Source organism: Microtus pennsylvanicus, chromosome 1 (assembly GCF_037038515.1).
Source record: "Microtus pennsylvanicus isolate mMicPen1 chromosome 1, mMicPen1.hap1, whole genome shotgun sequence".
Lineage (NCBI taxonomy): Eukaryota > Metazoa > Chordata > Mammalia > Rodentia > Cricetidae > Microtus > Microtus pennsylvanicus.
In genome coordinates this window covers 116,176,571-116,189,974 of record NC_134579.1, presented here as the reverse complement: position 1 = coordinate 116,189,974, position 13,404 = coordinate 116,176,571, and the positions used below count along the sequence as shown (strand labels likewise).

The window sequence follows — 13,404 nt, the reverse complement described above, 5'->3', positions numbered from 1 at the left end:
TTTTATATCCTTTTTGTTTAAATAACTTAAGATGATAAATTTTGATCTTTGACTAGTTTCTAACCATATAGTCCATTTAGTTTTCTGTTACTGTTTTTAAATGAGCATCTTTGTAAACTCAGCCTTTTGTTTGCATATGATAATAGGCAGTGCACAGATGTTTTTATAGCAGTGGTTGTTGTCGTTCTGATAGACAGTCAGGGCCCTTTTTGCATTGCTGTTGAAAATTTCATTTTTGAGAGTTTGATCGGTTGGCACACACCCAAAATCTCAGAACTTTAGAGGCTGAGCCATAAGGATTGTGGAAAATCAAAGGTCAGCCTGGGCTACGTAGTGTATTCTAGGCTAGCCTGAACCACAGTGTGAGATCCTGCCTCAGTACTAAGTGAAACGGCTCAGCAGGTAAAGTGCTTGCTGCAAGCCTGAGGGAATCAGTCTTGTTCCTGCTTTCCCACGTGGCAGTTCATAACATTCTAATTCCCTCTTGTGGCCTCCATAGGTACCTGCACACATGTGGTACCCATAAACTCACATACATACACATAAATAAAAAAAATTGGAGCTGTGCATGGTGGCACATGCCTTCAATCCCAGCTTTCAAGAGGCAAAGCCAGGTGGATCTTTTTCAGTTTGAGGCCCAGCTTTCAGTGAGTTCCAGACCTACCAGGACTACATTACATGCTGAGACTCTTACTTAAAAGAAAACAAAACAAAAAACTTCCCCCCCCACCCTGGAGACAGGGTTTCTCTGTGTAACAGCTCTGGCTGTCCTGGAACTCACTTAACACCAGGTTGGCCTCAAACTCACAGGGATCTGCCTGCCCCTGCCTCCCGAGTGCTGGGATTAAAGGCGTGCGCCACCACTGCCCAGTGAATTTTATAAATTCTTAATTAAATAGCACAGAGATGTAGAAAGACTCTTGTCAAGAGCAGAATGAGCTAGGTGGTGTAGCACCTCCAAGTAGAAACAAGGCACAGATGCCATGTAGAGTTAGTTCTCTCTCTTTTTTTTTTTAAATGAGAAACTAGCTGCGAACTGAACTGTTCTGTGCTCTTGCCTTATATTTCTTAACAGTTTGCATTCCCAGACAGTCTGTCCTGTTCTTTCATGTTCAGTAGCCCATTGCTACTGCTTTAACTGGGCTTTTCAATGTGCTGCATTTTAAATGTGCTGGGCCAAGACTTTAGGACAAGGCCACTTGTTCTGTTTCAGCATGCTGTGGTTTGTCTCATTTTACTCACTGCCTGTACATGTGCTTTTTACTGTTGTGTTTTTCTCTTTAGCTGTGCTCATACCACCCAAGGCAGTCCTCCACCCGGACAGTGTCTGGGCCTCCAGGAGCGCTCTTGTGCTGAATGGGACGGGAGCTAGGCCTTGCTGCTAGATACACAGTGCCTTCCCTGTGAAATACTGCATATTTCTAGCTGCACTCCAGATTCTGGCCTCCCAAGTCAAATTCCTACCTGCCACCCAAGAGGAGCTCACTGCATTGGGCTTCTGGCCACATCATTTCATCTGGAAATGTGTTGTTGAATAAACACATCATGTCATGTTGTCATTGTGAGCGTGCATTATTCATCACAATGCTGAAAACTAACCTCATGGTCTTTTCTACCTAGGAGTTAAAAGCCAGTATTTTGGCTCTTGCCACCCAGATCTTGACTGGATGTGATGAAGTACTGGAAATGCTGCAGCAGGTCACCACTGCCCTCATCAACAGTGACATAGCTGACCGAGAGCAAAGGTGAGCATGGGGATTACCAGCTGCAGCTTATCAAATGAGACTTTTTAGAAAGTATACAAACATGCATGTGAGAAAGGCTGAAATGGTGCTGTAACACCAAGGGTACTCATACATTTTAATATGCTTTTAGGTGAGACTGAACCTACGCTTGCACTGTGACCTAATGTTGGCAAGGTTTGTTGGGTAGCCTGGCCTCCAATACTGCCATTGCCCTCAAGTTGGCCTTGCTTGCTTTTCTTTTCTTCTTACTCTTTTTCTTCCTTTTATTTTATTTACTTACTCATTCATTCATTCATTTCTGAGATAGGGTCTCTCTACATAACCCTGACTATTCTGGAACTCACTATATATTTGGTCTGGATAAGACCAGATTTGAGCTAACAGAGATCTTCTGAAGTGGTGGGATCAAAGATGTGCACTACCATATCCAGCTCAAATTTTCTTTTTTTTTTTTTTTTTTTTTTTTTTGGTTTTTCGAGACAGGGTTTCTCTGTGGTTTTGGAGCCTGTCCTGGAACTAGCTCTTGTAGACCAGGCTGGTCTCGAACTCACAGAGATCCTCCTGCCTCTGCCTCCCAATCAAATTTTCTTTTAATCAGTGTTGTGCATGGTTCCTTTGGGGTAAAGTGACATAGTGGTACAGATAACTCTGTGTTGCACAAGTGTCACTGACACAGTGCCTCGGATCACTGGTGTACGAGGTCCTTCTGACTATGTGTTGCTTTCATTGGTTAATAAAGAAACTGCTTTGGTCCTATAGCAGAGCTATAGGGGAACAGAGCTATGCAGGGAAAACTAAACAGAATGCTGGAAGAGGAAGCAGGTAGAGATACCATGGAGTCGCCAGAGTAAGACATGCCGAATCTTTGCCAGTATGCCACTGCCACATGGAGATACACAGATTACTAGAAATGGGTTAAATTAAGATGTAAGAATTAGCCAATAAGGAGCTAGAGCTAATGGGCCAAGCAGCAATTTAATTAATAGTTTTCTGTGTGATTATTTTGGGTGAAAGCTAGCAGGGCGGCTAGGAAGAACAAGCGGCCCCTCCCTCCAACAGACCTCCTGTCTTTGACTTCTCCAGATATGAGCCCCTCACAAAATCTCTTCCATGCTTGCTTTTCAAAATGAGTTACACACTGTATTTTTATGATATAGTGACCTAATGTGACCTTGCAGTGGTCTTTGCTTCACTGTGTCTCTCCCATACATTGGTTGTTGCTCATTTAAAGATGGTAGATGGGAATTTAGGCTGAGAACACTATAACCCAGGTAGGCTTTGCACCAAGGCTTATGAAGACATTTGATCTCCACTTGCAGCATAGGCGGAATGTAATGGGGAATGCTGAAATGGGGCACCCACTTCTCCTTTCAACTCCAAAACCTCAGTAACCTTGGAGGACTCATGGGTTCCTTCTTTCTTAGAGAGATGGGCAGGCTTTGATCCTTCTAGCAGGGAAATGAGATACTAAGAGAGTGACTTTAAAGACAGATTTTAAATTTGCCTAGTTAGTAGCCAAAACCATACGTGAAGGAAGTTGAGTGGTAGTTACTAGGGCTGGAGGAGGAGAGTTCTTCCCAAACAGGTATAGGGTTTGGGTTTGTAGGATAGAATTAGAGTGATAGGCAGTGGTAATGGTTGAACATTCTAACCCGGAAACGTATGCTTCAAAATGATCAGGATAATAAGTTATATGTTAGGTGTTAGGTATATTTTGCCACCATTACAATTATTAAAACAATTTTTTTGCCTGCTTCTAAAATGCACATGAGCCTCAATTGCTACTCCCCAGGTGGAGGTCTTGGACTGTGAGCTGGTAAATTCACTTTGTAGCCCTCCATCCCTCCTTTCAGTCTCAGCATAGTAGAGAACCTGCAGACCAGAGGCCAGAGACCTGGAAGGGCAGCACTGAGTGCTTAGAGTCACAGCATTTCAGGATCTGTTAATGAAGTACTGTGGGGGCCCAGAGCTGTATGACCTGGACTGAAAAGCGGTAGGGGTTTGAGAAATGAATGGAATTGATGGGTTTAAAGAGGTATGTTTGAGGGAGTTCTTAGACATGGAATTTGGTGGTTGCTCTCCATGTATGAAATTGCTTAAGCTGTGTTTTTTTTCCTGGACTTGTAGGTTAAAAGGCTTGGAGCAAGTTACCAAGGCCACTATGCTTGGTCACCTTCTCCCAGTGTTGCTGACCTCCCTGATGCACCCCAATTTGCAGACCTTGACCATGGCCGATGCCCTGATGCCGCAGTTGGTGCAGCTTGTGCTCTACACCAGCCAGGTGGGCCTGACCTGCTCTCTGCACACCTCACTTGCCACAGAAGACATGATAACACTGCAGCCAGTTTTTGCCAAGAAAACCTCCAAGTCCTAAACAACAAACAAGCGTGTTATGGGACAGATTTTATTTGTTTGTGTGACTTAATAACTAGCTCTGGTCTAGCAAGTGTTGGGTGTTGACCAATTGTATAGAGGTACTAATGTGCAGAATTGGACAGCCTGCTTCACATCTAGTGTTCTGAGTCCTCAACTGGCTGAGAGTAAAGTACACGCAAGGTGTGTGTGTGTATGCAAGTGTGTGTGTTTCCTTACTAATGGGTGCTTCCAAGAGAAGGAGGGCAACTAGGACTGTAAGGCTGCAAGTGTGACTTGTAAGTCTATGTCGGGAGCCACCCCAGTTAAGACATCAGATGGTTTTGTGTTTCAGACGGCCTTGCTGCTTAAAACCCAGTGTCCGGTTTTTGCTGAGGTGCGCTGTTCCCCGTGTGGCACCTCAGACCAGAAGTGCAGGCTGTTCCCTGAGGAGAGGTAACGTGCACACGCTCCTTTACTTTCTTCTGGTGAAAGCCTTGTACTTCTTTTGCAACAGTTACTTTTAGCTAGGATTATTTAACTGGAAAAGAAAATACCTTGGGGCCAGAATTTCACAGGTAGCTATAGAATTGTTTTCAATTTATAGGGACAAGTTAGACTATATTCCCTTATGAGAAGGGGAACATTTAAGATTGAATTGAAACTCTCATAGTAGTAAACATGCAAGAAACATTGAATTTGGCAGATTTATTTATTTATATTGTTATTATTTTTTGGTATGTGGTTTTATTGTTGTTTTGTTATTAGACAGGGTGTTATTATATAGTCTTGGGTGGCCTGAAACTCACTTTGATTTCACACTCAGAGTTCTACCTGCTTCTGTCTCCTGAGTGCTGGATTTGAAGGTGTGTGCACCATGCTTGGTTTGTTTTTAAAGGGGCAGAGGTTCAAATGGTCCTCCCATCTCTATAATCACGGAGTTGGGACTATAAGGCGGAAGCTTCCCTGTGTGGTTGGCTGTTTTCTTTCCGTCTCTCCCTCCCAACCCTTTCTGTCTTTTTTGAGACATTCTCCAGTGTCCCAGGCTGGCTAAACACTCAATGTAGCTCAGGCTGTCTTTGAACGCCTGACTCTCCAGGTTGTGCCTCCTCAATGCTGGGCCTAACTTTTTTCCTTAGCATTGAGTGACTGGCATCAGCCCAGCTCTGTGGTGAAGCTGAAGCAAAGGAAGTGACTTCATGCAGCCAAGTTCAGAGTTTAAGTTTGTGTTGGATTGCCTCAAGCAAGGAGGAGTTCTTGTGCATGGAGTTCTTGCAGGTTGGATGAGAATGGACAAGGGGGTTTCACAGGTACCTTTTCTGAGTAAAACTGCAAGGGAAAGCATCTGGAGACTTGTGGGGTTGCCACAGTTTCTGAGCACTGAGACTGTGGGGTTGGGAAAGTGACTGTCTTCAGCCCCACCCCCAGGACTTCTAAGGAGAATTATCAAAGGTCTTTTCCTGAATGCATGTGCAATGCTCTAAGCTTATGTGTGAGAAGTAATATATTGCCTGCCAACAAGAAGATAAAGACATGAGTATAGAGCATTCTCAAATGCTTTCCATTGCTGCTCAGTACTTACATGGTAGGGTGTTTGTCATACTGTGTGCTCTGGGAAACTTAAACAGTTTCTTAACCTGTGTTCTGCACTTTATGCTTGTTTTTGTTTTGTTTCCTTGTTAAGCTATACAACTTTCTCTTTCTCTGGTTTTAGAATGTTAGAAGAAAAGGAAGAGCCAGGCTTTCTCACTGGCTTAAAGATCCCTGCCCCATGGGCTGCTGGGAAGACTGTGGAAACAGTACACCCTGTCAGAGATAACTATAAATTTAAAGAGACTGTTCATATCCCAGGAGCTCGCTGCCTGTATCTACGATTTGATAGCAGATGCTCGTCGCAATACGACTATGACAAAGTAAGCAGGAATGGGTTGTCACTGCTGCCTCAACTTAGCTGCTTCTTATTTTCCTTTGCACTGGCTGCCATTCTTGACTAATTTCTGCCTATAGGTCTCTCTCAGGAGACTACCCTCAGCTAGTGCTTTGGAATATAGTGACTGAGGGATTTGAAGAGCCACAGCTTTGTGTCTGAGAGCAGGACTGTTAGGGCATGTAGACACTGTCTTTGTAAGTGTCCATGAGCTTGGACAGAGGACTTCCTGTGACTCTGCTGCCTCCTACCTTCCGTCTTGGAAGTCATGTAGATGTGTGATGACTGTTCATCTGAAAAGATCTCCCTGTTCAGTTCTTGGGGCTTCTCATGTGTCCTATGGAAGAAGGTGGCTTTTAGAAGGTTCAGATGTGCTTTAGTCTGGTTTGTGTTTTCTTCTTTGTCATTGTCTCAGGCGCCTACAGATTTTGAGGAAGAGCAGTGGCCATTACACCAGTTCCCAACTGGTGGCTTAATGGCCATTTAGAAAAGTCAGGGTTTGCATCTGTTCATGTTGAATTGTAAACAACCACATTGGATTCATGAGGAAAGACTAGTGAAAGAGCACAGAGTAGCACTGCATTTGCCGTCTTCATGTCATTGGTCAGCTACATGTCATCTCTGCCCTTTGTGAACGGTAAGGGCAACTGATCTTAATCCCATCTCAGGAGGCTTTTACGGTAAAGGTAAAGAACTTAGCCACATCTGCCTTGAGAAGGTGAGACACATGACCAAGAGATGTGAAATCCTCTTCCCCATTAGATTTTTAGGAGAGTCAAGAATCATAGATGTATGGAAGAGTTGAAAAAGTGTCCTCAAAACTCGCCTTTGCCTGCAGCTAAGATGCTTTGTGGAGCCTGGCTCCAGCCTGCTTGTCTCCTCAGTTCAAGTGTTGTACCTGCAGTGCCTCATGTGCAAACAGAAGTTACCACTTTAGTTGGTATCATTTTGTTTTTCCTTTAAAAATGATAATTTGCATCTTCCAGTGTAAACTAACTAGTGCCTGCCCTGTATATTAGAATTATGATTCACAAGGAGGCTTACTATGTAGACAAACATATTTTCTCTCCCTGTGGTCCCTGGGTGCTGTCAGCAAGTGGTCTAAAAGATAAGAGCTCACTAGCTAACAACATCCATCTAGTGTTAAAGATGCAGCTTTCACATCCGAGCTTAGCTACCAGGTATGACAGAGTGCACTGTAGCCCTTGGACTTGGTAGTTATGGAAGCCAGAGTGTTCTTTCCTCTGCACATACTTGAATGTCAAGTGAGCTGTTGCTTTCTTTCTTTTATATTAGAAAAGCATCCAGTGATGGCCAGAGGGCTCAGTAGATAAGGCTCATGTAGCAGAAGCCTAATGACCTCATATAGATACCTAAAACCCACTCACAAGTAGAAGGGGGGAACTAACTTCACAAAGTTGTCCTCTCATCTTCTCACACGGGCTGAGGCACTCATGCCCCATGTACATATATCATGAAGATAGAAAGAGCATCAGCCAACTGGATGTAAATGGGTGATAGGAGAGTAGTATTAACAGATGAAAATTGTCCCTACAAGCAGCAACCACCTTCCTGACCCATACTTTGTCATTTCTTTTTATGCCATTAAGCAACATTCCAAGAATGTGTGGCTTGTTTTCACTTTGTTGCATTTTTTTAATCCTTATTTATTGATTGATTTGGGGGGGTGCTTTTATTTTGTATTAGGTATTAGAACCTACCTATATTAGCTCACTTTATTAATTTTGGGGAGAACTTCAGGGGCCAGACTGTACCTTTTGTTAATGAGTTCAGATAACTCTGATGAAAATAGCTGTTTAAGAAATGCACAGGGGGCTGGAGAGATGGCTCAGAGGTTAAGAGCATTGCCTGCTCTTCCAGAGGTCCTGAGTTCAATTCCTAGCAACCACGTGGTGGCTCACAACCATCTGTAATGGGGTCTGGTGCCCTCTTCTGGCCTGCAGGCATATACACAGACAGAATATTGTATACATAATAAATAAATAAATTAAAAAAAAAAGAAATGCACAATAGCCAGGCATAGCTATTTAAGCCTTCATGTCCCTGTAATAATAGAGATTTGAAAACATAAGAAATATACCTGTTGCCGGTGGTGGTGGTGCACGCCTTCAATCCCAGCTCTCGGGAGGCAGAGGCAGGTGGATCTATCTCTAAGTTTGAGGTGAGCCTGATCTACAGAATGAGTTCCAGGATAGCCAGGGTTACACAGAGAAACCCTGTCATGGAGAAAGGAAAAAAGAAAAAGGAAAGAAAGAAAAAAAATATGCCTATTAATAATTTTAGTCATTATTTTTCTTTGGCTGTATTATAAACACCAATAGCTGATTGCTTCCAAACTTGTACCAGTTAGACCTTAAATATGAAGATCTATTAGTTATGTTATAATGACACCATTTTCTGGTTATGTATATGTTTTTTTACAAATATTTTTTGCAGCCTCTTTATTTGTAGATGTTGTTTTTGTTTTTCTTTTACAGTCTAACAGTCTATTTTCTGTTTTGAAGTTGGTGATATACGCGGGGCCTAACACAAACAGTAGGAAGGTTGCTGAGTATGGAGGCAACACTCTGGGATATGGCAGCCGTAGTGTCTTAGGAACTGGTTGGCCGAAGGACTTGGTGAAGGTATGGTATCAAGTCACAACCTCTTTCTAGAAAAGAAAGGTGACCATACTTCATGGGCCACGGACTAACTGTAACCCCAGAAAGCTTTTGCCATGGGGACTTTAGTTAGTTAGGGTGGTTCCAGGTTGTTAGACCTACGACTTTCCCATTTCTCTTCAGAATTATCCTCCTTTTGCTTTCAGAACATCAGACCCTTGTCTGTGCTAGAGATTGAATTCATCCACAGGGTTCTTTGTGGTCAGCAGCTATCGTAGCTACCTTCCCTTGGGGGTTCGGCTGCTAGTCCTTCCCAGGGTCCTGCTGTGGACAAGGACCACACTATGCTGCAATTTAAAACTTTTGACTTAATGTTTTCAAATGAATTTGTCCTTTGAAGAAAAGTAACAATCTGTTCTCAAACTGCTATGAATAGGGTTACGCTTTATAATCTGGGCCTTTGAGCTACTCACTAGTGTGTGCCCAGAGCACAAATAGGGATCAGAAGCCCACTGACCCTAAATATGCTTAGCATGTTTCCTGAGCTTGTATGCTGCACACACAATTAGCGCATTGCACACTTTAATTAGCCAGTGACAATGGTCTGCCCAGATGTCTGGGTGAGCTAAATCTTGATCTACTCTTTGCCTCCTCCTTGGCGCAAGTTAGGTTCAGAAGAAATGAGGGGAGAGAACAGAGCACAAGTGGATCTCAGTGAGTTTGAGGCCAGCCTGGTCTACATAGTGAGTTCCAGCTAGCCAAAGCTGCATAGAGAGACCCTATCTTTAAAAAAAAAAAAAAGAATTAATAAAATAAAGTAAATCTCTAAGGCAGAGATTTGGTGGAAAACTCCTGTGATCCAATACTCTAGAGGATGAGACAGGAGGATCATGAATTCAGAATAAGACTGTATATCAAAAAAATTTTTTTTTCAAAAAAATCAATCTCTGAAATACATCGCTCTCTTGAAAATTATTTGTCTTTCTTAAAGTTCATTTTCCCCCTTAAATCTTAAGGTTGAAGGCGATACAGTCACCTTCTCCTTTGAGATGAGAAGTGGCCGTGAGCACAACACTCCTGACAAAGCCATGTGGGGCTTTGCTTGCACAGTTCGCGCTCAGGTACTGAACCTAATCTGTCCTGTGTGCCTTGGTGACATAGATCATATTTGCCCTGAAAACAGGGCAAAATATGAACCACTCTTTCATTTGTCTCCTCATCAACAAATAGGAACCTAGTAGGAGTGAGTGGTCGTTCTGTGGAATTAAAGGGGATGGGACCTAAAGTCAGTTCAGCAGCACAGAAACCTGTGGCTAGGGTTCTTTGAGGCCTGAAGAGGTGACCTGGCTCTAGCATGTTCCCACAGGGCAAAGGCAGCTGAACACTCAGTTGGCATAAGCAATTGGACTTCCCCCTTGGGTTATACTATAGACTTGGAGGTTATTAGAACTTGACCCAGCACAGAGCCTCCGCCTTTCAGGCCGAGCTGCCAGCTAGCATGTGAACCCTATGAGACAGGGGTTTCTGTCCTCTGTTTATCAGGCAAAAAGGACTACTACCCAGGAGATATGCAGGTGTTTCCCTGTAACCTCAGTGCACTCAGTGACAGAATAACTCTTCTTTGACTAGGCATAACCTAATAAAGCATTCTAGCTTTTTGCACGTGGTTTGTGCTTGTTTCCAAGGTGAAGTTCACTCCTCAGAACTGTGTTGAGACCTCATTCAATGGTCATTCCAGTGCCAGCCTTTGTTTCTGATGTTGGGTACTGTACTCAGTGCTGCTCTGTGAAACCCAGTGGGGATGGTCCAGTGTGGTGCAGTTCAGCTTGCAGTGCTCTGCTAGTGTCCACTGACTGTGCATGTGGTTTGCCCCTGTGTGCATTGTAGGAGTCCTCGGAGGATGTCTCGGGAGGCTTGCCCTTCCTGGTAGACCTGGCCTTAGGTCTGTCTGTTTTAGCTTGTTCCATGTTAAGAATCCTGTACAACGGACCAGAAATTACCAAAGAAGAGGAAGCCTGTCAGGAACTATTGCGTTCCAAACTTTTACAAAGGTAACAGAAAGTCTGCATGGAGAAACTTTTGCCCACAAACGGTAGACTTCATCTGGTAAACAGCACTCAGTGCATTTCTCAGTTAAATGTGCCACTACCTGACCCTTTCATTGGTGTCTTAGTATCTGAGGAATGGGATAAAAATGACACCTCCTGCCTTCTCAGTCTTACTTTGCTAACTTTTCTTGGAACTGCATGAATTTTTCTCCAGCTCAAAGACTGTACAGATAGGGTAGATGTATGATGAGTAAATTAGACATAATGGGGGGTTGTAACCGTGTGATGCTTTCAGCTTTTACTATGAAGCCCCAGGGTTTCTTAAGTATATGTTGGAAAGGATGTAGATTCCCAGGGAAAAAGAGGAGGTAGCTTCCACAAAGTGCTCAGTAGCCTTTGGAGAAGGTTTGCTGAATACTTACTGAACACATCATATGAGCTTTCTTGTATCTGATGTAGCTACAACCACTCAAATGGCTTTCTAGTAATCTTTGTTAAGAAGGAGTGAAGAGCCTCATTTCTCTCTTTCCAGGTGCCAATGGCAGGTGGAGGCCAATGGTGTTATCTCCCCTGCCCTTACTCCGAGTCCCTCTCCACTGCCTCTGACCATAGAAGAAGACAGAGAATTTACCTACCCTTCAGACGTCCTTGTGCCTCCTGTTGGGAACTACTTTGACCTGCCTCGGATCAGGCTGCCTCCAGGAATCATGATAAAGCTCAGGGAAATTTCTGGGCGTGCACGACCTCAGTTTAGACCAAGTATAAAGTATGTTCAGATCATGGGGAGACCATGTTTCATTTTATGTCTAGCTAGTGAACCTTGAACTTTAAGTTTACTTGGGCTTGGTGTTAGCTCAGTGGAAGAGTGCTTTCCTATCATGCATAAGTCTCTGGGTTTGAGCCCTGACACCATAAAAAAAATTAGTTCAGTTATGTAAAAACCTTTTGTTTAGTGGTGGACAGGAGCTGAGTATTTAGTGAGCCAACCAGGTAGCATTGCAGCCAGTGGCTCTCATTCTGTGGCTCTCCAGTCACAGCCAAGCAGCCCTGGCAATATTGGTGTGCAGCCCCACTTCACCCTTGTTGAAACTGAGGGTCTAATGGTGGGGCTGTTAGCTGTGTCTTAAAATGTTTCCTATGGAATTCCAATGCCTGGTAAAACTTGCCAAGCTCTAAATTTTCTTTTCTTTTTTTTGTTTTGTTTTGTTTTTTTCTTTTTTCGAGACAGGGTTTCTCTGTAGCTTTGGTGCCTGTCCTGGAACTAGCTCTTGTAGACCACGCTGGTCTCGAACTCCCGGAGATCTGCCTGCCTCTGCCTCCCAAGTGCTGGGATTAAAGGCGTGCGCCACCACCACCCGACCAAGCTTTAAATTTTCCTCTGACAATTTGACCTTCCATCTGACCTCAGCATCTTTTGATTTCCATACAGTATAGAAAGATGCCTTTACTTCTGATTCCCAAGGAAGAGGCAAACTCAAAAGTTAGAGTCACAAATGTGCTTGTGCTATTCTCAGCTGAAGTCATCTTCACGGGTCTCCCCTTTCCTATGCATACAATGGCACGTGTGTGGAGGTCAGGAGACAGCTTGTAGGAGTTGGTTCTCTCCTACCATGTGTGTCCACGGGATCAAATTTGGTTTCTTAGACTTGACAACAAGTCCCTTTCTCCACTGAGTCCTCTCAGATCCATAAACAGTATTCTGTATAACCTAGTATATGCATCCTGTTCTATCACTCCCAGCCACTTGCTTTTGAAATGGGTTCTTACTGAAGCTTGACAGTTGGCAATGCTGGCCATCAAGTGCCTGGATCCTCCTGTCTCTGTACCAACCCTTGAGACTGAAGCCATGTGCAGCCTTGCCTGACTTTTATTGTTTTTAGGTTTTGGTTTTTTGGTTTGATTATTTTTTGTGAGACAGAGTAACTGCCCTGGTTGTACTGGAACTCACTCTATAGACCAGGCTGGCCTCAAACTCAGAGATCCTCCTGCTTCCGTCTCCCAAGTGCTGGGATTAAAAGCGTGTGCCACTACTGCCCAGCTGTCATCTGACTTTTATGTGGCTGTGCTCAGGTTTATTTATCCAACCCAGTGAGCCAGCTCCTCAGCTTCCAGAACGTCTGGTCAAGAGCTTTAGACTTATTCCAGCTGCAATATGACTCTAACTCAAAATATACAAGTCTTACTAAGGGAGATCTCTTTAATTTTGATCTTCAGCTTCATTAGCCAGTGTCAGTTTTATCAGCTACTATGCTAAGCTAATTGCTACCAAATACCATCTACATTGCCACTATCTCTTCCTCTAGTAGAATACAAGGTTATGGTAAATCAGGGTTTGAGTCAAAGCCTATGATTTCTAGCCAGTTGCATATGGTGCTGTTAAATTAAGTTTATCATACACCTGACTGGTTTCCATTGTCACCACAGAGAAGTGATTCAGCCTGATGTCATGGAGGAAATGGTAGTGTCCTGCGTTATTAAGCACTTGAACTTGGTTGATGCACTGCAGTCCCTGATCAATTTCCAATATCAGGAAGAACATGCTGAGGAATATGATTTATTATGTAAAATTATGGGAGAGACCTTTAAGAAACTCAATGCCATGGAGAGACAGCTGCAGGTAAATGAAAAGGAGGAATGTATTAACTATTGGAAACAGGTTTTTTTTTTTTTGGCAAGTTAAATAAATTTTCGATAGCTGTTACCCCAGATTC

At 43.4% G+C, this 13,404-nt stretch overlaps 1 protein-coding gene across 10 annotated transcripts in view; it reads left to right on the top strand.

The window, feature by feature from the left end:
* Window positions 1-13,404, top strand: part of Hectd4 (HECT domain E3 ubiquitin protein ligase 4) — a 186,293-nt gene that overhangs the window by 88,730 nt on the left and 84,159 nt on the right. For 7 of the 10 annotated variants that reach the window (XM_075980708.1, XM_075980701.1, XM_075980692.1 and 4 more), the window contains exons 18-26: window positions 1,621-1,745; window positions 3,873-4,026; window positions 4,453-4,553; window positions 5,812-6,010; window positions 8,523-8,669; window positions 9,662-9,766; window positions 10,533-10,696; window positions 11,226-11,459; window positions 13,118-13,310. In XM_075980708.1, the coding sequence (XP_075836823.1) occupies window positions 1,621-1,745; window positions 3,873-4,026; window positions 4,453-4,553; window positions 5,812-6,010; window positions 8,523-8,669; window positions 9,662-9,766; window positions 10,533-10,696; window positions 11,226-11,459; window positions 13,118-13,310 (1,422 nt within the window). The remainder of the gene's footprint in view (window positions 1-1,620; window positions 1,746-3,872; window positions 4,027-4,452; window positions 4,554-5,811; window positions 6,011-8,522; window positions 8,670-9,661; window positions 9,767-10,532; window positions 10,697-11,225; window positions 11,460-13,117; window positions 13,311-13,404) is intronic. The other 3 variants (XM_075980735.1, XM_075980727.1, XM_075980718.1) reach the window with 1 other exon arrangement.